Here is a 25348-nt window from a genome sequence, read left to right as displayed (position 1 = left end):
CCCCCTGGTAAAGGCCAGGCCCGGGGAGGGGTGATTGCCTGAGCTGATACCTTCTGACCATGCCGATTGGTCCCTCCGTCTGTTTCTCGGGAGGTGTGACCTGAGGTGTAAACATTCACCTAAGGCGGGAGTGCCCTCTGAGAGGGTCCCCACAAGGAAGGAGCGCGCCATCGGAGACGCTGGCAATCATGGGGGATTCCTCCGCAATGGATTCTACTCCATCGCTTTCGACTTCGACCCAAAAACGGAAACGTGACCAGCCAACAGTGACAAAAGTACTACCGCCTGCCCCACAGTTCCTCGTAGTTTCTCGCACTGAGGACGGAAAGGATTTTTCCTCTGTCAACCCTTTTGTTATTCAGAAGGGCGTTGATGCCATAGCCGGATCTGTCAAATCTTGTACCAGGTTGCGTAACGGCACCTTATTACTAGAAACTGAGAATGCCTTTCAGGCACAAAAACTGCTTCGGGCCACCCTCCTGTACACGTTCCCTGTCCGGGTGGAGGCCCACCGAACTTTGAATTCGTCTCGTGGTGTAGTGTATACTAGCTCCCTCGACGGATTGACTGACGAGGAGCTTCAATCTTTCCTCGCTGAGCAGGGCGTGACGGCTGTCCATCGGGTCATGAAAAAGGTCAACAACGACCTTGTACCGACCCGGACACTCTTCTTGACCTTCGATAGTGTTAAGCTGCCATCGCGCATCAAGGCGGGCTACGAGGTTATTTCTGTTCGCCCCTATGTCCCGACACCTACGCGCTGCTACCAGTGTCAGCGTTTCAATCACACTCGACAGTCTTGTTCCAATGCGGCTAAATGTGTCACTTGTGGCAGGGATGCCCATGAGGGTGACTGTCCACCTCCGTCTCCTCATTGTGTGAACTGTCAGGGTGACCATGCCGCATCCTCCCGCGACTGTCCTGTCTATAAGGACGAACGTTGCATCCAAGAAATTCGTGTCAAAGAGAAAGTGTCAACCTCGGCTGCTCGCAAGCTATTGGCTAGTAGGAAGCCCACGCTGCTCCCAGCGGGGAAATATAGTACTGTCCTCGCCTCTCCTCGGACTACCCGGGAGGTCGCAACCCAGACATGCGATCTGACCTTCAGCACCACGGTCGTCCGTTCGGCCAGTGCTAAGATCGCGCGGTCGACGTCTCCTCTTCCTCCCATCACACCACAGACACCAGCCACTTCCTCAGCTTCTGCTAAGTCGAAGACACCGAAGTCAGATGCACGGTCCTTCAAGAAGGAACCATCCCGTGCAGACTTCCTCCGTCCCTCGACCTCCCAGCCTTCGACCGATACTTCCACCAAACGTCCTTCCAAAAAGGCGCATAGGAAGCACAGTTCTCCTTCCCCGCCACGGCGCATCTCTTCTCCTGCGCCACCCAGCGGTTGCCGCCCCAGGCCGTCATCCGTTTCGCCTGGCCGCACCGCCGGTAGCCGTACATCTGGCCGTTCACCGGCGGAGGAAGCTCCCCCTCCCGGCCATCCTCCCGAGATGGCCGATGACCCTATAGACCCCATGGACGATGACTGTCCGCCTACTGATAGCGGCGGCAGTGCTCGCTCGAAGCCAGGCCCTAAGCGGCCTTCGAGGTGACCCCTTCTCTCATCTTCCTTTTCTTACGATGGCACTTATTCACTGGAATATTCGCAGCATTCGCTCCAACCGAGAGGACTTGAAGTTGCTGCTCCGCTTGCATCGTCCGCTCGTCGTAGCCCTCCAGGAAACGAAGCTACGCCCATGCGATCACATTGCCTTGGCACACTACACCTCTGTGCGTTTTGACCTACCCCCTATGGTAGGTATCCCAGCTCATGGAGGGGTTATGTTGCTGGTCCGGGATGATATTTACTACGATCCCATCACGTTGCACACCGGCCTGCAGGCAGTTGCCATCCGCATTACTCTCCCCACCTTTACGTTTTCCTTTTGTACCGTTTACACTCCATCGTCATCTGCCGTTACCAGGGCAGACATGATGCAACTTATTGCTCAGCTACCTGCACCGTTTTTGTTAACTGGAGACTTCAATGCCCACCATCCCCTTTGGGGTTCTCCAGCCTCCTGCCCGAGGGGCTCCTTGTTAGCAGACCTTTTCAACCAGCTCAATCTTGTCTGCCTTAATACTGGCGCCCCTACTTTTCTTTCGGACACATCTCATACCTATTCCCATTTAGACCTCTCTATATGTACTCCCCAACTTGCACGCCGGTTTGAGTGGTATGCACTTGCTGATACATATTCGAGCGACCACTTCCCGTGTGTTATCCATCTCCTGCAGCATACCCCCTCTCCGTGCTCCTCTAGTTGGACCATCTCCAAGGCAGACTGGGGGCTCTTTTCTTCCAGGGCGACCTTTCAGGATCAAACCTTCACAAGCTGCGATCGTCAGGTCGCACACCTCACGGAAGTCATTCTCGCTGCTGCTGAATATTCCATCCCTCACCCTACTTCTTCTCCACGTCGCGTACCGGTCCCCTGGTGGACTGCAGCATGTAGAGACGCTTTACGTGCTCGTCGACGTGCTTTACGCACCTTTAAACGCCACCCTACAGTGGCGAATTGTATTAATTATAAACGATTACGTGCTCAGTGTCGTCGTATTATTAACGAAAGCAAGAAAGCCAGCTGGGCTGCTTTCACAAGCACCTTCAACAGTTTTACTCCTTCTTCTGTTGTCTGGGGTAGCCTGCGCCGGCTATCTGGCACTAAGGTCCACTCCCCAGTTTCTGGCTTGAAGGTCGCGAATGAAGTCCTTGTGGCCCCTGAGGCTGTCTCCAATGCCTTCGGCCGCTTTTTCGCCGCGGTTTCGAGCTCCGCTCATTACCACCCTGCCTTCCTCCCCCGCAAACAGGCAGAGGAGGCTAGGCCACCTGACTTTTGCTCCTCGAATTGTGAAAGTTATAATGCCCCATTCACCATGCGGGAACTCGAAACCGCACTTGGCCGATCACGGTCCTCCGCTCCAGGGCCTGATTCTATTCATATTCAGATGCTGAAGAACCTTTCTCCTGCGGGTAAAGGTTTTCTTCTTCGTACATACAATCGCATCTGGATTGAGGGACATGTTCCCGCATGCTGGCGCGAGTCTATTGTTGTCCCGATTCCTAAGCCGGGGAAGGACAAGCACTTGCCTTCCAGTTATCGACCTATCTCACTTACCAGCTGTGTCTGTAAAGTGATGGAGCGAATGGTTAACTCTCGATTGGTTTGGCTGCTTGAGTCTCGACGCCTACTTACAAATGTACAATGTGGATTTCGTAGGCGCCGCTCTGCTGTTGACCATCTGGTTACCTTGTCGACCTTCATTATGAATAACTTCTTGCGGAAGCGCCCGACCGCGGCTGTGTTCTTTGATTTGGAGAAGGCTTACGACACCTGTTGGAGGGCGGGCATTCTCCGCACCATGCATACATGGGGCCTTCGCGGTCGCCTCCCTCTTTTTATTCGTTCCTTTTTAATGGATCGACAGTTCAGGGTACGTGTGGGTTCTGTCCTGTCCGACACCTTTCGCCAGGAGAATGGGGTGCCACAGGGCTCAGTTTTGAGCGTCGCTCTGTTCGCCATCGCGATCAATCCAATAATGGATTGCCTCCCAGCTGATGTATCAGGCTCCCTTTTTGTGGACGATTTTACCATCTATTGCAGCGCGCAGCGTACACGTGTCCTGGAGCGCTGTCTTCAGCGTTCTCTTGACCGTCTTTACTCCTGGAGTGTCGCCAATGGCTTCCGTTTTTCTGCCGAGAAGACGGTCTGTATTAACTTCTGGCGCTACAAAGAGTTTCTCCCACCGTCCTTACGACTTGGTCCCGTTGCTCTCCCAATCGTGGAGACAACCAAATTTTTAGGCCTTACCTTTGACAGGAAACTTAGCTGGTCTCCACATGTGTCATATTTGGCCGCCCGTTGTACCCGTTCTTTAAATGTCCTTCGTGTTCTCAGTGGTATGTCGTGGGGAGCGGATCGAACCGTCCTACTTCGTCTATATCGGTCGATCGTCCGCTCCAAGCTGGATTATGGGAGCTTTGTATACTCCTCTGCACGGCCATCCATCTTACGCCGCCTCAACTCCATACAACATCGGGGTTTACGACTTGCGATCGGAGCATTTTATACCAGTCCCATAGAGAGTCTTCATGCTGACGCTGGCGAATTGCCGCTCACTTACCGGCGCGATATACTGCTTTGTCGGTATGCCTGTCGGCTACTGTCCATGCCCGACCATCCGTCTTATCGTTCCTTTTTTGACGACTCTCTCGACCGTCAATACGGGTTGTATGTCTCTGCCCTGCTACCCCCTGGAGTTCGCTTTCGTCGCCTCCTTCAACACCTTCATTTTTCACTCCCTGCAACCTTTCGAGTGGGCGAGAGCCACACGCCACCTTGGCTCCAGGCTCAGGTCCGCGTTCACCTTGACCTCAGCTCGCTCCCAAAAGAGGTCACCCCCAGTTCGGTCTACCACTCCCGTTTTTTGGAACTTCGTTCGAAGTTCATCACCATGACTTTCATTTATACAGATGGCTCTAAGACCAATGACGGGGTTGGGTGTTCCTTTATAGTCGGGGCACAAAGTTTCCAATACCGGCTCCATGACCATTGTTCGGTCTTCACAGCTGAGCTCTTTGCCCTCTACCAGGCTGTTCTTTACATCTGCCGCCACCGACATTCTGCTTATGTCATCTGCTCAGATTCCCTGAGCGCCATCCAGAGCCTCAGTGATCCGTACCCGGTTCACCCTTTCGTACACCGGATCCAACGCTCTCTTCAGCGGCTGGTGGACGTCGGTCCGCCGGTTAGCTTTATGTGGGTTCCCGGCCATGTCGGTATCACTGGGAACGAAGCTGCAGATGCCGCGGCCAAGGCTGCGGTCCTCCAGCCTCGGACAGCTTCTTGTTGTGTCCCTTCGTCCGATCTTAGCAGGGTCATTTGTCGGCGCGTTGTGTCGCTGTGGCACGCCGATTGGGCTGCACTTACCGACAACAAGCTTCGGGCCTTAAAACCTCTTCCCGTGGCTTGGACGTCCTCCTCACGCCCTTCTCGGCGGGAGGAGGTCGTTTTAGCAAGGTTAAGGATTGGACACTGCCGGTTCAGCCATCGCCATCTGCTGACGGCTGCGCCGGCGCCGTTCTGCCCATGTGGGCACTTGCTGACGGTTAGACACATTTTAATGTCCTGTCCCGATCTTAACCAACTGCGCCTCGATCTTAACCTGCCTATTACTTTCGATGCCGTTTTAGCGGATGACCCACGAGCAGCTGCTCGTGTTCTTTGTTTTATCAATTTGACACACCTTGCTAAGGACATTTGACGAAGTTTTTTAATCCTATGCCTGTCAGTCTGTCTTTTATTGTGTTTTTCCTTTTAGTTGTTGTTGTCAACTTGTGGCTCGCGGTGCATTTTTAGAGTAGTCAGGGCGCTAATGACCATTGAAGTTGTGCGCCCTAAAACCACAAAAAAAAAAAAAAAAAAAAAAAAAAAAAAAAAACAGCTTTACTTCTGCCAGTACCTCGTCTCCTACCTTCCAAACTTTACAGAAGCTCTCCTGCGAACCTTGCAGAACCAGCACTCCTGAAAGAAAGGATATTGCGGAGACATGGCTTAGCCACAGCCTGGGGGATGTTTCCAGAATGAGATTTTCACTCTGCAGCGGAGTGTGCGCTGATATGAAACTTCCTGGCAGATTAAAACTGTGTGCCCGACCGAGACTCGAACTCGGGACCTTTGCCTTTCGCGGGCAAGTGCTCTACCAACTGAGCTACCGAAGCACGACTCACGCCCGGTACTCACAGCTTTACTTCTGCCAGTACCTCGTCTCCTACCTTCCAAACTTTACAGAAGCTCTCCTGCGAACCTTGCAGAACCAGCACTCCTGAAAGAAAGGATATTGCGGAGACATGGCTTAGCCACAGCCTGGGGGATGTTTCCAGAATGAGATTTTCACTCTGCAGCGGAGTGTGCGCTGATATGAAACTTCCTGGCAGATTAAAACTGTGTGCCCGACCGAGACTCGAACTCGGGACCTTTGCCTTTCGCGGGCAAGTGCTCTACCAACTGAGCTACCGAAGCACGACTCACGCCCGGTACTCACAGCTTTACTTCTGCCAGTACCTCGTCTCCTACCTTCCAAACTTTACAGAAGCTCTCCTGCGAACCTTGCAGAACCAGCACTCCTGAAAGAAAGGATATTGCGGAGACATGGCTTAGCCACAGCCTGGGGGATGTTTCCAGAATGAGATTTTCACTCTGCAGCGGAGTGTGCGCTGATATGAAACTTCCTGGCAGATTAAAACTGTGTGCCCGACCGAGACTCGAACTCGGGACCTTTGCCTTTCGCGGGCAAGTGCTCTACCAACTGAGCTACCGAAGCACGACTCACGCCCGGTACTCACAGCTTTACTTCTGCCAGTACCTCGTCTCCTACCTTCCAAACTTTACAGAAGCTCTCCTGCGAACCTTGCAGAACTAGCACTCCTGAAAGAAAGGATATTGCGGAGACATGGCTTAGCCACAGCCTGGGGGATGTTTCCAGAATGAGATTTTCACTCTGCAGCGGAGTGTGCGCTGATATGAAACTTCCTGGCAGATTTTACAACGACCTCAGAGCAGGCGAGACTACCCGCTGAATTTAAGCATATTACTAAGCGGAGGAAAAGAAACTAACAAGGATTCCCCCAGTAGCGGCGAGCGAACAGGGAAGAGTCCAGCACCTTCTTTCAGGAGTGCTAGTTCTGCAAGGTTCGCAGGAGAGCTTCTGTAAAGTTTGGAAGGTAGGAGACGAGGTACTGGCAGAAGTAAAGCTGTGAGTACCGGGCGTGAGTCGTGCTTCGGTAGCTCAGTTGGTAGAGCACTTGCCCGCGAAAGGCAAAGGTCCCGAGTTCGAGTCTCGGTCGGGCACACAGTTTTAATCTGCCAGGAAGTTTCATATCAGCGCACACTCCGCTGCAGAGTGAAAATCTCATTCTGGAAACATCCCCCAGGCTGTGGCTAAGCCATGTCTCCGCAATATCCTTTCTTTCAGGAGTGCTGGTTCTGCAAGGTTCGCAGGAGAGCTTCTGTAAAGTTTGGAAGGTAGGAGACGAGGTACTGGCAGAAGTAAAGCTGTGAGTACCGGGCGTGAGTCGTGCTTCGGTAGCTCAGTTGGTAGAGCACTTGCCCGCGAAAGGCAAAGGTCCCGAGTTCGAGTCTCGGTCGGGCACACAGTTTTAATCTGCCAGGAAGTTTCATATCAGCGCACACTCCACTGCAGAGTGAAAATCTCATTCTGGAAACATCCCCCAGGCTGTGGCTAAGCCATGTCTCCGCAATATCCTTTCTTTCAGGAGTGCTGGTTCTGCAAGGTTCGCAGGAGAGCTTCTGTAAAGTTTGGAAGGTAGGAGACGAGGTACTGGCAGAAGTAAAGCTGTGAGTACCGGGCGTGAGTCGTGCTTCGGTAGCTCAGTTGGTAGAGCACTTGCCCGCGAAAGGCAAAGGTCCCGAGTTCGAGTCTCGGTCGGGCACACAGTTTTAATCTGCCAGGAAGTTTCATATCAGCGCACACTCCGCTGCAGAGTGAAAATCTCATTCTGAACACTAACCTAACCCAACACAAAATCCTGTCTGAAGTTTTGGAAAATATATTAGAAAATCCAATGGAGGAACAATTAGGAGAATACCATGAGAGTTTAGGAGAGGAAGATCATGGGTCGAGCAGGTATTAAATCTAATAATCAGATACAAGAAACTTCGAGCCCAAAATCTTTATGCATCCTTTGTTGATTTTTGAAAACCCTATGATATTAGTCAGTAGAGATACATATACAATGTCCTAGAAGAATTTGGAGCTGACAGTAAAACACTGGCAATCGTTAACCAAATAATACAACTTCCAAATTTAAAATTTTAGGTGAAATATCAAAACCTTTTGAGATAAAAACAGGTGTAAAAATATGATAAATACAATGAGAAAGTGATGGATTAATTTTATTGCTACTTAAAAAGAATGGATGACGAGACACAAAAAATCATCATCATCTTTGACAAAAATCCAAAACCAGAATTTCATTACTTGTAGAATTTAAGAAATATCTACTGGAGTTGGGAATAACAGACAGAAGAGAGGGGGGGTCTTGGACAGAAGAAAGAAGATAGCAACAGAGCAGGAAAGTAGTAGTATTGGGAATCTAGAAAAGAGATTGTCATAAATAGTCTATTTCACGTGGTCACAAGTTGACCAAATGTGAATAATCACAAAATTTGAGTTCGTGCAGTTCATACATGAATATATCTTCTGACAGTAAGATTAGCCCAAGTGTCAGTGTGGAGCAGATACAGTGGTTTGATACCTTGTTGAATACCCAGACTTACTGTGTAGTATAAGTTACTGCTGGCACAACCCTTATCACAGAGCCAGCTGTGGGCACCACTACACTACTGTTGAAACCAAAGTGTTAAATTACTACAAGAAAGCAGATACTATTACTCATTTCCTTATCAGAAAATTGAGTTTAGTGATAGATATGGTTGGATATGGGTTTTTTTACATGTGGTTGGGTCTCCATTTCAGATTTTTGTCATCAGTCTTCGGCTCTTGGTTTTTTCCTTTATTATACCCTATTTCCTTATAATATTTAGTCTTAAGGGGCACCCTTTCCATTTGTGATATGAGTGTGACTCAGCTATCAGAATCAGTGGGGTAGCAGTTTATAGATTAAAATACTGACCTACAGCAAGGAACTTTAATTTTTCAGCTCATGATGACAAAAAATTGACAAATGATTAAATAGCTCAAAGTTTAATCATAGGAGTAATACCTCTCCCTCTAAACTCTTTCATGGAACTTACCACAATATGGAAGACCATGAGGAAGGCTTCAGGCTGAGGTTGAAAAATTTCCATGAATAGTAAACAATAAACATTGTCCTAATGTAATGGGAGTGGACCATGTGTAATTAAGGGACCATCATAATTGCCAAAATCTCTCATGGCATTTCAGCAAGTAATAAGCCTGGACACTCGTGCTTGTGATTTGTCACCATGTTTGCTGGTGGCAGAAATGTGGAATAAGAAAGCATGAGCAGAAAAATGCGAAGACCATAACTCAGTCTGGTATATCATCCTCGTAAATAATTGACTACAATAATATACAGAAGAACTGAACAGAAAATTGAAGAGGTTGTTGGTTCTTATTTTTTTTTCACTTTCTTTGGCTGTGGGATAAACCAGCCTCCCTCTTGATTGTCAGTTGGTCCCAGTTTTTGGGTCTTAACCAATGATTGCATGTAATGATTTTTGACAAAAGTTTTGTGTTGATATGTTCTTTCACATCTGCACCTGGCAAGTCACCAAACACATGAAATAACTTAAAAGAAAAAGAGAAGCACTCTGGCCTAACTGACATTTCAGCACAAATGATGGTTGGTCAAATAATTCAACAGTGTGATGCTTTGGAGGCACCTAGCAGGAGAAGCCATCACTACCACCACAATGATTACAGAAAAATAATTGCAGTTACTTGTAGTTTTTTTGTTTTCACATGTTCAACTCTACTAAGAGTAGGTGAACTGCTATCACACCAATGTTGCTCCAGTTCCCATTGAAATTCTCGTGATGATAATTTCAATATGTTAACTAGCTGGACAGATGATGACAGTGCCAGTTTGAGAATGATAAACTTCTTGCTGCATCGCATTGTGGAAAGTTAGGTTCAGATGTAACTTATCAAGTAAATGGCAACTTCATATTGTGGTCATTTCTGTGTTTATATTTTGGAGGTGATAATGTAACATTTATTTGCAAAGTTCTTTCCAGTTCAGACACAGTATCACTTTTCTTTGATTTGGTTTCAAAGAGTGACAGTTGTTAGAATTTTTCTGTTGCCTGGCAAGCTAAGTTTCCTTGTTGTATCTCCTGAAAGTTGAATATTAATGTTTGAGCTGATGTTGGCCCAGTTATTTCTTATATTATTACTAATTGGAAAAAGAGAGACAAAGAAACACCTTCCTACATGTCACTCACGAACTCAAACTAAACTTTGTGCTATGACTCTTGTCCAATGACTGTTAGTAAGCAGTAGTGACAGAAATTATGTATTTTCTTGTTAAAATAAGACTAATTGGTATTTAGCTAGTTTTAACTTTTTAGAGCATAATTTTTGAAAAAAAAAGAGGATTTTCTTTTTTGGTGGTTGGGTTTTCTTGTATCCTTAAAACTATTTTTCTGTTTATACAGTGAAACGGTTTTGTGAGCCACGGTATGAAAGACGCCCATGGCTTATCTGGTTCTATGATACTTCTAAACAAGGAATGGGAGCATTAGTAATACATCTTGCAAATGTGTATTTGGCAAGCACATTCCATGGTGATCCTTGCACATGGTAAGTAAGGGATCAGTATTGCATATATGTTCGGATATTCATATACAGCAATGAGTTGTTATTGGCTTATGTGCTTTATTAAATTATAGTGATTTAATAACAGTCCATGAGAAAGTACTTGTCTCCTTCTTTCCAAACTTCACACAATCTCTCTTACGTACCTTTCAGTACTAACACTTCTAACGGAGTTGTGAAGAAACAACTTAGCCAACTCATATAAGCAGCTCAGTTTGTTCTCAATGGATCTAATGAAACAGCTCATGGCACAGCAATAGGACAAAGGATTTGTATTTGGCTGTGAATTTCTGCATTCGTGTACAGTATTATGCTCTGGCTCGAGTCTCTTAGCTGCTGTTCATTAACAGTGAGCAACATTGAGGAGAGTTGGTGGTGGGTGGAGATAACAAATATTAAGGTCCCCTGAGAAATGTGTATTTGTAAATTAATTGGATAGACAATGGATAGATAAAAAATTTACACACCAAGCAGCGTCAGAACACACACACACACACACACACACACACACACACACACACACAAGAAGGTTGTAATAAATAAGGCAAGCTTTCAGAGTCAGTGGCTCCTTCAGGCAGAAGGGTTGAAGGGGAAGGAAGAGGGATGAAGGGAAAGGACTGGAGAAGTTTAAGAAAAGGGGTAGATTTCGGGAAAGTCACCCAGTACCACTGGTCGGGAGAGACTTACCGCACGGGATGAGAAGGAAATACTGATTGTTGGGGGCTGCATCAGATGAGCCTTGAAAACCTGAGAGCATAATTGTAATATGCACGACAGAGATTACTGCTTAAACATCATGCGTGAGTTAACAAGAGTGAAAGGCTAAGTGCATTGAACGTAACAGAGGTGGGAGGGAGGGGGCGGTGAAAATAGGTGGGTAAGACAGTGGGAGGTGTAGAAAACTGTTCTTGCTGTTGAGCATTGACAGAAATAGATCAAATAACACAAACTGGAGACTGGAGTGGATTTATCAATTTTGTGGTGAAAAATGTAAACACTGTTCAGAACTGTAATCAGGGAGTAAGTCTTGCTACAGAGAAACAGAGCAACAACGGAATTCAATACAGGCTCAATTTTGAACAACATAATTTACAAAGATTAAAGATTTGGAAGGAATCTGACAGATTAATAAGACCCTTTTTGAAGGTCAAAAACATTTTGTCTGCCATACGCTGTTTAATTTATTGGAACAAATTGAACTTTTTCATTAACGTTTATTTCATTTTACTACCATAATTTAGTCTGTGGTCATTTTCAGATGCAGATTATTTTCATGAGGAGTCTTGTAATGTTTAAAACTAACTCATATTTTATAGGAACAGGAATTTGTTCTTATACATAACTCCTTTTATATAAATACAATAAAAAGAACTATGAGAACACAATGCTCTCCATGTGAAACTACAGTAATTTTGTTCTGATTTAATTTGTACTTATTTGTGTACACTTTTCATACCACATTGCAGCCACCTATTCAAGCCTGGCTAGTGATGCAAAATAAACACTGAAATAAAGTTCAGTTTTTTCCAGTAAATTAAACAGTCTGTGGTAGACTAAGTGGTTTTCGTCTTAAAGAAATTGAGACTGTGGACCTGAATATGAGGTAAATCACACTTGTTTTAAAAATAAATCAAAGATAATGTGTGGAAACTATTCACGTGTGTGCACTAATTTTTACACAGTTTGATGAAGTAGTTGAAGATTTCTAGAGAGTTGATGACACAAATGACGACAAATTCCACTAAAGACAATAGTGAGGGATTTTAATGCAAAAGTAAGACCAGAATTAAAGATTCTTCAGTGGGAAACTTTGGATATCAGACTGTCCAGACAGATTGTGACCCCCTGTCAGCAGCACGAATAACCACCTTTTGCAGCACAGATCTCTGTGAGACATGCAGGAAGTGTGTCAGTGTGGTTCTGGAAGGTACTGACAGTGATGTGAAGTGTTGCTGGCTCCAGTGCCATGGCCAGCTGTACTAGGTTTTCTCGGCTGAGGATCCATGGCAAGAAAAGCCTGATTGAGGTGGTCTCACAGATTCTTGATTGGATGTAAATCTAGGGAATGTGATGGCCAGTGGAATACAATAAACACATCCTTGTGCTCTTTGAATCACAATGTATACTGTGAGCTGTGTGACAAATTGCATTGTCCTGCTGGTAGATGACATTGTGCCAAGGACAAATGGACTACATGTGGGGGTGGACATGGTCCGCAAGGATAGGTGCATACTCATGTTGATCCGTTGTGCCTTTCAGGATAACAAGGTCACCCAGGGAATGCCACAAAAATATTCTCCGGACCGTAATGCTCCCTCATTGTTTGCTTTCAGACATTTCGCACCGCACATGCCAAAGGCCGTCTGTCCGTTGGAGCAAAAGCTTGATTCATCTGAAAAGACCACCTGTCAGCACTTAGTGGATGTCAGTTGTGGTATTGGCAAGCAAATTCCAGTCTTTGTTGCTGATGAACAGCAATCAGCATGGGTCAAGAACCTGGCACCTGCTGCAGAGGCAGCAATGTTCACCGAATGGTCATTGAGGAGATACTGATGGTAGCCCCTCAGATTCCTCTGGGTGGTCAGTTTCTCAACCATTTAACATCTGTTGGCCCATACACGTCTCTGCAGCTGTCATTAACCTCTGTCATCTGTGGACTGTGGTGCATCACAGTTGCCCCAGTGCCGGTTATGGATAGTGCCATTTTGTCTTGCACGGTATACTTTAATGACAGTGACATACAAACACTTTAAAAACTTAGCAATTTCATAATTGCTTACACTCTTGACTTGGAAGCTATTGATTGTTCTTTTAGACATCAGCTAAATCATTCTGGTTTACCATTATGATGACAAATGCACTGTTTTCTGCATCCCTCCTGCCCTACAGGCTTTATATACCCTCCACTGCTAGTGCCTGCGAGCGGTTATTGCACATTGACGTCGAACATATGTGGTGGTCACATTAATGTCGCTGCCCGGTGTATTTTGGTCTGTATATTGGTAATAGAAACTTATTCAAGGTTGAAAGTTTATAAGGAATGTATTCTGTCTTTTCAACAGTTAAGGAATTGACAATTGGATTCAGGCATGACAACATTTTTCATGAACATGGTACAGATGAAAGGCATTCCTAAACTGCAGTCACAAATGAAAACGTAAAGTGCACAGTATTGTAGAGGGAAATGTATGTCCTTAAAATAATCTTTTTCTATTGGTACATTATCTCAGTCCTTTGATTCTGCATTATCTTAGGCCTAGTGTAGTTTATAGAAACAGAAAACTATCTTCTGTTTACTAATTGTTAAAATGAAGACAACTGTAGCAGATTATTTAACAAATGCTATTGATAGATAGTTTGTACATTTGACTTTCAAAGCTTGGTGTAGTTGTTGTGCCATATTAGTGATAAGATCAAGAACTTAAATAAAAAGATCATTCTCTGAAAAGTCAGTATTTTTTTCTTTTGTTCTTCAGTACTCTAATATTATTCAGACTAGAAAATGAGTTGCCAATTTTAGTTAACAGCTTTGTTTTTTATCATCTTCAGTCAATGACTGGTTTGATGCAGCACTGTGATTTTTTAAATCTCTTTAAATCTAATACAACCTACATTTATTTGAACCTGCCTGCTGTATTCAAGCCTTTATCATCTCCAGTTTTTACCCTTCCACTTCCTTCCCTTGGCATATTAATTATTCCATAATATCTTAGCTTGTGTGATACCAACCTATTTCATATTTTAGGCAAATTGTGCTGTGAAACTCTTATTCCCACAACTCAGTTCAGTAAATCTTCATTTGTTATGCAGTCTGCCCTTGTACTCTTCAGCATTCTTGCTAAACACATTTTCATTCTCTTCTTGTCTTTCAGGATTACCAGTTATAGTGTCATACAAGTTTTGTTTAGTGGTAATGTAACAGATTGTATCTATATAAGATGACAGCATTAATCTGAGTTTGTATTTCAGGTACATAATTAATTTTCTCTTGGACTCCTCTGTTGGGCTGCTTATAATTTATATAGGCATTCGGCTGTCACAGTATCTATCAAAAGTAAACAAGTGGGAAGCTATTAACTTTGGTGAATATGGTAAGTTGACTTATCCTTTGTCTAAAGATTAACCTTCTAAGCTCTGATTTCATCATTATAACATCATCATTTTGTTTGCAGGCAAACCCCCATCAGTTAATGCCTGGTTAGCACAGTGTTGCTTGTATGTCCTGTTGATGATCATAGTAAAGGCATGTATTACCTTGCTGATCCAGTTTGGCTTCTGGAACAGTGTAAGGGATTTCATACTTTCACCAATAACAAATCCGAAGGTGGAGCTGGCCTTAGTTATATTTATCATTCCCTTTTTTGTAAACGTAAGTATTCTTCAAATTTTTTCTTGTATTTATTACATGAACAAGTGAAATTAATAAAATTGCTTCATGTGACTTACTATGTACATAAATGCTCATCATTACAGGCATTGATATTCTGGGTCACAGACAATTTTCTTATGAGACATACTCATTTTAAAAGCTACAAGAGTGATAAGGGTCTTCTTGAGAAGGTCAAGATAAGATACAGAAAACTGAAAAGGGCAAAACGAGATGATTCAGAATCTGATGTTCTACTGTCTGCAGATGAAGAGCTCTTGGGAGCTAATGAATGTCTCCAACAACGTTTACCAAATGCTACAATCACCTAGTGTTGGATTGGAAATTCCTAACAAAAATATGAGACTAATTCTCTGAATTCCACAATCGCATTCTCTTTGGAAGGAGTTGCGAGTATTAGACTGACAAATCATATGGAATATTTTATACCAAATAACTATACTAATAACCAGTTTTGTAAATTGGTGGCTCTTTTAATGAGTTAAACAGTATATTTTTTCAATGTTCCTTTCATTAGAGGATGAGGTCTGCAGTACATTCAACTGTTTTGTAGTAATGACAATATATAGCAATACTGTCCTGCAAGATCTTATGAGATTCATAAAATATGTGCTTTATAATATGTGATATGTTCATTGTAGTTTCGCAGGCTCAGAAAATGAATTGTGTACATTTTATAGTCTTATTTATTTTCTTATTTATTACCATTAATTGATATTTTACATAGGCCTGTTTGAGAAGGCCTAATGTGTAGAGTCTCAGAGTATGTGAGTCATTTTTCTTTGTTTCATCTGTGTACAATTTACAAACAAAATACAATATGTTTTTTATATATTGTCTTTGGAAATGCATTTCAGATCATGTTCAGTTTGTGTAATTATCTACAGAAGTTCCTCCTGTATTCCTTTGTAGCTTTATTGGAGTGTTGAAATTGTGTAATTTTACAATTTTGCAAGTGTATACTCTCATCAGAATCGTTTACTACTGTCACAGCTGCCTCTATGATTTCTAAAAATGTCTAGATAAAAATAATTTTTGTGGGCCGTCCAGTCTATTTTCAAGATCAACATTTGTTGTTGGATAAATTTTATCAAGCCTGAGTAATACTGTAATTCTAGTATGGATAAATTTGACTGATTCTGTGCTATATTATAGCCGTCCATGTATCAATGCATTGAGGCAGGTTTTATTCTCTACCACATTTGTGTGCACAAATGTGACATGTTTTGTAGAGAGTAGTCTGCTCAATGAATTTACTAACTGCAGGTGTCATTCATTTCATTTATGATTTCGTTATGATATTTAACAAACATAAAATGACATAAATGAAAGTAGCTGTGGAGCAATAAGAGTACATGGAAATTTTGCTGTAGAGTAAATTTATAAATTTTGTGTTTGATGAGAAAGTTATTTTGTTCTGATGAGAATACTGTTGAAACTGTGATTCAAGAAGAATCATTTTAATAAATTACATATTACGTGGAAATAAATGAAGCAATGCCAATACAGATATTTGTGAAGTAATTTCTCCATGAAAAATTTTCCCAAAATTTCTTTTATTATTGACTTACCATTAATTTTAATTGACAAACCTCCTTGATCATAAGTCATCTTTATTTCTGTCTGAATTAAACAAGTAATTATTTATGGACAGTGTAATATAATATTCTAGTGTCATGTTAATTCTTTTCGGTAGACAGAAAAGAAATAAATACTGTCTATGATTTTTGTAGTTGCTGTGGTTTATTGCATGACGGAAATATTTTGAGAAAATTGCAAGGAATGTAGCATGAAAATCAATGTTAACTCCTGGTTTTGAATGAATTCTTTGATATTACAGGTAAAAAACCAGTTGCATGCTTTTTCAGCAAATAAAACACAAGGAGACTGAAATGGTGCACTGTTATTAGGCACATTATCTGCTGCTAAAGATAGCCGTATCATGGCCACCTTTACATAGTGCACCTGTGGGTATTAAGTTTGTAATGAACAGAATAGAGTAAGAATTCCCCACATTTGCTAGTTGATTTTATATTCATCGCCACTACAATGACATACCTTTTGTGACTATGCCAATACATGCTCATTACGCACGCAATTTCAGAGTGTGCACCTTCACAGGTCCACTTGTAGAGGCCATCTGGGTTGGTGCGCACCAAAGGAACAGCATTATTTAAGCAACTGCAAATGAGTGCTCAACCTATTCGTTACGCTGTATTACTGTTGTCCAGTCAATGTGTTCCGTGCTAAGCACCATCTCTTATCTGTTGCTCTATAAAGTACTATGTTCCATAAATCGTGTTTGTTCTTGCTATGACACATGGACTGCAGTATTATTGCACAGAATATTGCACATAATTTCCACGCACCCTTTGTGCCGTTGTAAAAGTAAGGAAAAAAAGTGATTCATGCACTATTATCAGATTCCTGTAATGTTGTATCTGAAAGTAGGTATAACTAAATAGCAGTCAAATTAGTCTATGTATTGATTCTGGCATTTCACTAACGAGGGGACCTTCTAGGAGGTGCATAGAGTTATGAGCTCCCACTTCGCCTGCTTATAGTGTGGGTAGGCACCTATCACACCCAAAAATTGTAGGTGCCAATGCGGCCTCATTTTTGAAATATTGCCTGTTAAAGTTTGGGCAGCCCTTTATATACAGAAAAGTTTCACTGTTGTGGCAAGTGAGTGAGTAGCCGAATGACAAGCGAGCGAGACTCCCGTCCAGGCGACTCTGGTTTGAGACCCGTCGATACTAGTTTTGTTTCCTCTCTCTCTCTCTCTCTCTCTCTCTCTCTCTCTCTCTCTCTCTCTCTCTCTCTCTCTCCCCCCCCCCCCTCCCACTCTCTCTTTTTTTCCCCCAAATGCCTGTTTTAATTTATAATTACTCATAAAAATTCCGCAAGAGGAAATGTCAACATTCTCATTTATCTTCATATGGCGATTCCATTATTAAATGATGTGGCCATGATTAGATTAAACTGCAATAATTTTAATTGTGTTTAGGGTTATTCCACTCTGAAAGGCTTGGTGAAGGACTTTGGACACTGAAAACAGAGAGAGAAACTTGATGCTTATAGAGTGGTGGAAAAGGCATTTTCAAATGTGGCATCAGCTCTTGTGCCACCTGTTGTTACATGATTCCACAACGAACTGGAGCCGCTAGAAGCCGCACAGTTTGTCGTCTTGACCCCCCCGCTCCGGAACAGAGCAGCTGCTGCTTCACTGTCTGTATAGTGGGACACTATACAGTTAGTAGTCATACGCCTGATAATGATAGTGGGGGCAAGTGCCAGAAAGTTGAGACTTTTATTAGGTATGATGGGGCTTGAAAACAAAATATTTTATTCATGTCTTATTCTGTTGTCACTGTTATTGAGGTCTTCAGTCTGAAGACTGCTTTGATGCAGCTGTCTGTTCTACTCTATCCTCTGCAAGCCTTTTAATTTCTGAATGACTACTGCAACTTCCTTCCTTCAGAATCTGCTCATTGTATTCATCTCTTGGTTCTCCTCTAAGATTTTTACCCTCCCACACTTCCCTCCAATGCCAAGCTGGTGATCCCTTGATGTCTCAGAATGTGTCCTATCAACTGAACCCTTCTTCTAGTCAGGTTGTGCCACAAATTTCCTTTCTCCCCAACTCTATTCAGTACCTCCTCATTAGTTATGTGATCCACCCACTAATCCTTAACATTCTTCTGTAGCACCACATTTCAAAAGCTTCTATTCTCTTCTTATCTAAACTGTTTGCCATCCATGTTTCACTTTCATACATGGTTACACTCCATACAAATACTTACGAAAAGACTTCCAAATATTTAACTCTATAGCCAGTGTCAACAAATTTCTCTTCTTCAGAAATGCTTTTCTTGCCATTGCGAGTCTACATTTTATATCTTCTCTACTTCAGCCATCATCCATCATTTTACTGCCCAAATAGAGGACTCATCTATTACTTTAAGATCTCATTTCCTATTACTTTGAGATCTTGTTTCCAAATCTAATTCCCTCGGCTTCACCTGATTCAATTAGATTACATTCCTTTATCTTTGTTTTGCTTTTGTTGATGTTCATCTTATATTCACCTTTCAAGACACTACCCACTCCACTCAACTACTCTTTAGTGTTCAATGTTGTCTCGGACAGACTTACAATGTCTCTGGCAAACATCATAGTTTTTATTTCTTCTCCCTGAACTTTAATTCCTTCTCCTCCTCTCCCCCCCCCCCCCCCCCCTCCTCAGTGTAGAGATTGAATAACAATGGACACAGGCTACAGTCCTGTCTCATTCCCTTCCTTGCCATGCCACTCCACTCTTATAGCTGCCATCTGCTTTCTGTACAAGTTCTAAATAGCCTTTAACTCCCTGTATTTTACCCCTGTTACCTTCAGAATTCTGAAGAGAGTTTACGTCAACATCGTCAGAAGCTTTCTCGAAATCTACAAATGCTATAAATGTAGGTTTGCCTTCCTATAACCCGTTTTCTGAGAAGTTGTAAGGTCAGTATTGCCATGTGTGTTCCTACATATCTCCAGAATCCAAACTGATCTTCCCCGAGGCCAGCTTGTACCAATTTTTCATTCTTCTTCTGCAAAAAATTTGTGTCAGTATTTTGAAATCATGACTTATTAAACTGAAAGTTGAAGTCTGAGGGTATTTTGCCTGCCTCATACAACTTGCACACCAGATGGAAGAGTTTTATCATGACTGGCTCTCCCAAGACTATCAGTAGTTCTGATGTAATGTTATGTACTCCAGGAACTTTGTTTTGACTTAGGCCTTTCTGTGTTCGGTCAGATTCTTCTTGCAGTATCATGTCTCCCATCTCATCTTCATATGCATCCTCTTCCATTTGTATAATATTGCCTGCAAGTTCGTCTCACATGTATAGACCCTCTGTGTACTCCGCCCACATTTCAGCTTTCCCTTCTTTACTTAAGACTAGTTTTCCATCTGAGCTCTTGATATTCACACCACTGCTTCTCCTTTCTCCAAAGGCCTCTAATTTTCCTGTAGGCAGTATCTATCTTTCCCCTAGTGAAATATGCTTCTAAATCCTTAAATTTGTCCTCTAGGTTTCTGTTAGGTGACACTACTGAGCCTTTGTAAAGTCTGTTTGTACACATTCCCCATTTCGAGCAGATCATGAAATAAATACATGGAAATTAGTTTAAATAGTTTATTTTGTTTGTATTTTTCCATTTTGTTGTTATTTGTCAGATTGCAAATTTACAAGATTGAATGCAATGAATTTATCTCAACCAGTTCTCTTGCGGAAAATTTATCATCACAAAATTCTCACCAATTTATCACCTGTTTGTTGGCACATTGTATGTTGGAAAATTACTAGTGACTGCATTTAGTTAAACAGTGCCATAGTGTAAAAAGATATCACAAGTACTCTTAGCTGTGGCTGTACACTCACAGAGGAAGATGGGAAAACTAAGATTACTATTAGCAATAGCAACAAGAAATTATTTAAATCCCAAATTCCATTGCTTTGTATAGTCACAGTATAAGATAGAAAGGAAGTTGTTAAAATTGAAATGCTGATGGAATTTTTTCCCCTTTGCCCCTCTCAGAATATCACACATTTTATATGCTTGGTTTGCTTCGTTGCAAAACTTAAACTTTCTACATGTATAACAACTTTTTATAACATCACGTACACTTCCCATTAAATGTACAATTTACTGTTAAAGTGAAATTGTAGTAGAGTGGAGGTAGGAGGAGAAGGAATCGATTTGATTAGTTGGTTGTACTGTTGAAGCTGTGCAAGTGAAATTAATTCACCCACAATTAATGTGACTAAATAATTTATCCCTTGCACAGGCAATGCAGTTTTCTTTTCCTAGTTACAGGAGAGGTTTGTGTCGTGTAATTTTACTTTTAGTGATTGTGTCTTGCAAAGAATGTGGGAACTCCTCCTTGCTGTTATTACTGAACACAATAAAAAGAGATTTTTCATTGATAAACAAGTACCAGAAGTAGTTAATTACAGAGTTTAATAAAGAGTATATCAGTGAACTAACAGAACCATGTTTGTTATTTTTATGTTATCACCTAGCTGTGGGCAAATGCTGCCCTGAACTTGAATAAAATGTTAGAGGAGTGAAACACACACACACACACACACACACACACACACACACACACACACACACACACGTTGATGCAGTGGTAGCAGTGAAAATCGACTGCAGATGGCTACATAACTCAACTAAGGTCTGTGAAAAACTGAGCAGAAATGAGACCAAGGGGATGATGGTGGCATCAAAGACTTTCCTTTCGAATGTTTGTTGAGCCAGGTAACCACTATCTGGCATCAGTTACCACCATGAATGGGGGAGACCACAAAGAACTAACAGTGACTCTTCACGAGTCTAAACCAATGACGACATCCCCTAGCATTAGCAAAATGTAGCTAAACAGTGCTGAAGGCAGTAGAGTAGTGGTGTGTTTGGTGCCCTGATTGCTAAGCTGTCAGGACTGTAGTGCATTCCTCCATACAAGTTGGCACCATTTTTACTATCTTAAGGCATTCAAGGCAACTTTTCCACTTGTATTTGCAACATTATGGTTCACTTAATTAAATGTGCTATCAATGTTGCGTGTGACGAAGTTGGAAATGGAGTGTTCAGTGAGGTGACTAGCTGCTCTGACACTTTACAAGTAATGTATTTAACCAGTTGACTGATTTTGTTATTCAACTATAGCTTTTCAAAGGGGTGATGGAGCTGTTCTTTCTCACTCATTTTTGGAAATGAAGTGCTACAAAATGGATTATATCTTATTGCAAGGTAGGTGGTCTGTGGATACATAAAAAAGGCAGAAAGAGGTTTTGTCAGCTGGGAAATCAGAAGTCTCTAGACATACAGAAAGAAAGTAAAAGAGTACCTCGTTAGCCACTCCTATAAAATTTATCAGTATATTTGTACTTGTGGATGTAAATTCTAGTTAACACTAATGTTCATATTATATTAGTTTTTAACTTTGCCAGTGCATAGCTGGCCTCTAAAGTCAGTAAGAAGTTACTTGAAGACATAGGTGCAAAAGCTGCTTAAGTATTGGTTAGTTTTCAGGTAGCTGCTTTTATCCTAAAGAAGTTATACTTATCAGTATGAGTTGATTAACACTAGACATAAATTGTGATGATATGCTGAGTAATGGATTTTTCTAAATTCAAACATACCCTACCCATAGCATATATCACAAACTTAACAATGGATTGCCACAGGGTTTAGTTCTGTCTGAAATTCTATACATCTTGTATATTTACTAATTTCCATAAACCTGGTATAAGGAAATTATTTCAGTCTTTACAACTTTCTAATAGCAGTTGCTATTGAGAGTACTTGCCTTAGTTAATGGTAACCACATCCAGTTTCTGTTCAGTATAATGCCGTAAAAAGCTGTATGATACATGTCTTCAAACTGTTGAACTCTCAGTTTGGTAAATGAATTTGAGTTCAATTAGTAATCTACAGATCACTGTGAGTGCAAGTACCACTTGCTTTTTATTGCAATGATTGACACATACAGTTTGGGTGACTCTTGACACAGGTGTGATATACCATCTGAAAGCCAAGTATGGCTGTGTTATGTCCCTTGGACATTAGAAATTTTAGCTACTGCAGATTTTGGAAGTTTCTGAAGGCAATTCACATCAGTGAAACAATACACTACAAGCCTTACTTTTCACCACCTTCTTAGAGCGATATTTTAGTATACCTGTTCATTCCTTGCTCATGATATTGAAGTCATTAAAACATGTGGTTTCCTCCTTAATTTATCTGTGAGACTAATATGTCATCAGCTTTAGATGTATAATATGTAATTATTTGTACACTGACTTGAAAGTGTCTTACAAAGTTCCGTAATAGTGAACATTGTACATGTGTCAAGAATGTGTGTACAATTCTTCAAATGTAGACAAAACATCCCTCCAATTTAAAATGGGAAATAACTCATGCCATAGCTTTGTGCATTTTAGTATGTGCTGCAGAGAACAAACTGATGATTAGTCATACAAGTCCTCCCTACACTCAGCAAGTTTGGATGTGATTGGATAGGTGGCTTGATTTTCACTCGCTTTGTTTTCATCATCAGTTTCTTAGTCACTTTTGTGCTCAATACCTCTCCTCATATCAAATACCTGTCATTCTACACTTGCAATACCAGATCAGACATGTCCAGCATCTTGGCTGTACCTTTGCACAACACTCAATCTTTCTCCAACTCCTCCTCCATTTCAGCCATATGACTATGGAACAAATCACTCTGTAACTTGCACCTTATGCAAAACTACTTTGCATTCAAGAGAAGATCAAAAGTTAACTCATATCATTGGCATGGCACCCCTCTCTATTTTTCTCATCCCTTTCTGCTTCTGTTTTCTTCTTTTCATCTCAACTGCTAATCTTATCCTACTATTTCATGCTCTTCCTCTGACCAGCCAACTTCTCCACATTTATTTTTGCTGTTCTGCTAGATGTGACTACCCACATTGGCAAGAATGTAACAAGGAAATTGCTTAATGTTAATAAGTCTGACATTTCTTACATTATATTGCCATTATTGTTACTACTACTGCTTTACCTGTGCTATCAGTATAATTAATATATTGCTCACATATCATACAAACTGTAATGTTTACTGACTGAGGAAGTCTGGTTAGATGTTAGAGAGGGCCTGAAGGCCCTAATCTTTTCGAATCAAATATGTGTTAAATAATGAAATAAAATTAACTTGTTGAAGTAGAATGGAAGAAATTTTAACTATTATGGTTGGTCTCCCTTTTACAGTTGAAACAGTGATAATAATAGAGTGTAATGTACGTTAAGAATTAGGACTGTATGACGTAGATATGATGGTGACTGCAATATTCATATGTATCAGTCCATGTAATGGAAGAATGCATTCTTCCACTATACACTCATAAGCAGTTGAGCTAGACACATCTACTTAGCAGCCTGTAGTTGGTCACATACTATTTTGTTGTCTGCAGTGATCTGTTGTAACACTGGTGTAACATACTGCATAAAAAACCAGTGGTGACACACCATGGCATGGATGCTATGTGACTCCAAAACTGTTGAGGAGCCATCCTGATCCATGAGCACTCAACTACTACCCATAACTTACAGAGATTGACTGTAGCTATGTTTAGTTTGCACACATCTTGTTTTGTGTCCCAGATGTCCTCATTATGACAGGTAAGGTGATCTGGGGTTCCACACAAGCTCCTCAAACCATTATTACACTGTTCAGAGTGATGGGGGTGGTGCATTGTATTTTTGAAGATGCATATCACCCGTAGAGTGCTGTAACTGAGCTAATGCAAAATAGGAAGGAATGTTAAGTTTAACATCCTGTTAATAATGGACTCATTAGACAGAACAAAAGCTGGATTTGGAACCATCTTGGCATTTGCTTTAACTTGTTAATGGAAATCACTTAAACAGGTTGCCAAAATTTCTGTATTGTAAAAGATTTCCTGTATTTGAGGTTAAAAAAAATCATACCATGTGGATCTTGTATGAGGCACTAACATTCTCTATTTAATAATTTATGTAATTCATTTATTAACATTACAGCAATGTTCCTCCCCACCCTGAACCATAGAAATCGCAAAGCTGTCTTGCATGCTTCAACAATAGAGGTAGCTCTACCGTAGATGCTACCATAATGGAGGAGTGTCTGTGAAGAGACCAGATTCACCTGTAAAGGGGCAGCAGCCTTTTCACTGGTTGCACGAGCTACAGTCTGGATCATGGTTTGACCTCACCTTGCAGTATTTGTGAACATGGCTTTGCTGCACTGGTACTGCAAATGGCTGAAAGCAAGGGAAAACTACAGCTGTTATTTTCCCCTAGGCATGCAGCTCTACTGTCTGGTTAAATGATGATGGACTCCTCTCGGGTATAATATTTCGAAGCTAAAATGGTCCACCATTTGGATCTCCAAATGGGGCTACTCTGGAGGGTGTCATCATCAGGCGAAACAAAACTGGCATTCTGCATGTCGGAGCATGGAATGTTATATACCTTAATCAGATAAATAGGTTCAAAAATTTAAAAAGGGAAAATGATAGGTTGAAGCTATTCATAGTGGTAATCAGCAATGTGCAGTGGTAGAAGGAGCAGGACTTCTTGTCAGGTGAATAGAGGGTTATAAATACAAAACTGTTAGGGGTAATGTAGGAATAAAACTAATACTGAATAAGAAAATAGGAATGTGGATAAACTACTATGAAAAGCACATTGAACACATTCTTATATCATGCACTGATGATATGGCAGTTATTAAATGGGCTTACATCACACACAGTGACCATCCTGAACTCTGCCATCATGTCAACAGCCAGTACAAGGTGTGACAACATTGCAGTTAGATGACATACTGAACTATTTCATTTGCTGTGGTGACGGAAGTGCCCCCTTCCAATGTGGTGTAGTTTCTGTTCCAGTTGAGCATGAGCATATAGAGAGCAGTCTCCTTTTGATGAGTGGGATACATAAACTCATGTGGTTTTCTATATACTCATACCCTACCATCAGCATGCTACAATGTGCGCTCAATTT

At 41.9% G+C, this 25348-nt stretch overlaps 1 protein-coding gene across 1 annotated transcript in view; it reads left to right on the top strand.

The window, feature by feature from the left end:
• LOC126191358 (store-operated calcium entry regulator STIMATE-like) overlaps positions 1-16271 on the top strand; it is a 34903-nt gene extending 18632 nt beyond the window's left edge. The window contains exons 2-5 of the mRNA XM_049932202.1: positions 10215-10359; positions 14344-14465; positions 14547-14743; positions 14848-16271. Coding sequence (XP_049788159.1) covers positions 10215-10359; positions 14344-14465; positions 14547-14743; positions 14848-15072 — 689 coding nt within the window. The 3' untranslated portion in view covers positions 15073-16271. The remainder of the gene's footprint in view (positions 1-10214; positions 10360-14343; positions 14466-14546; positions 14744-14847) is intronic.
• Positions 16272-25348: the final 9077 nt, after the last annotated feature.

The sequence above is a fragment of the Schistocerca cancellata genome, chromosome 6 (assembly GCF_023864275.1).
Source record: "Schistocerca cancellata isolate TAMUIC-IGC-003103 chromosome 6, iqSchCanc2.1, whole genome shotgun sequence".
NCBI classification, from domain to species: domain Eukaryota; kingdom Metazoa; phylum Arthropoda; class Insecta; order Orthoptera; family Acrididae; genus Schistocerca; species Schistocerca cancellata.
Note: the sequence above shows the minus strand (reverse complement) of the source record. Positions and strands in the feature narration are given on the sequence as shown.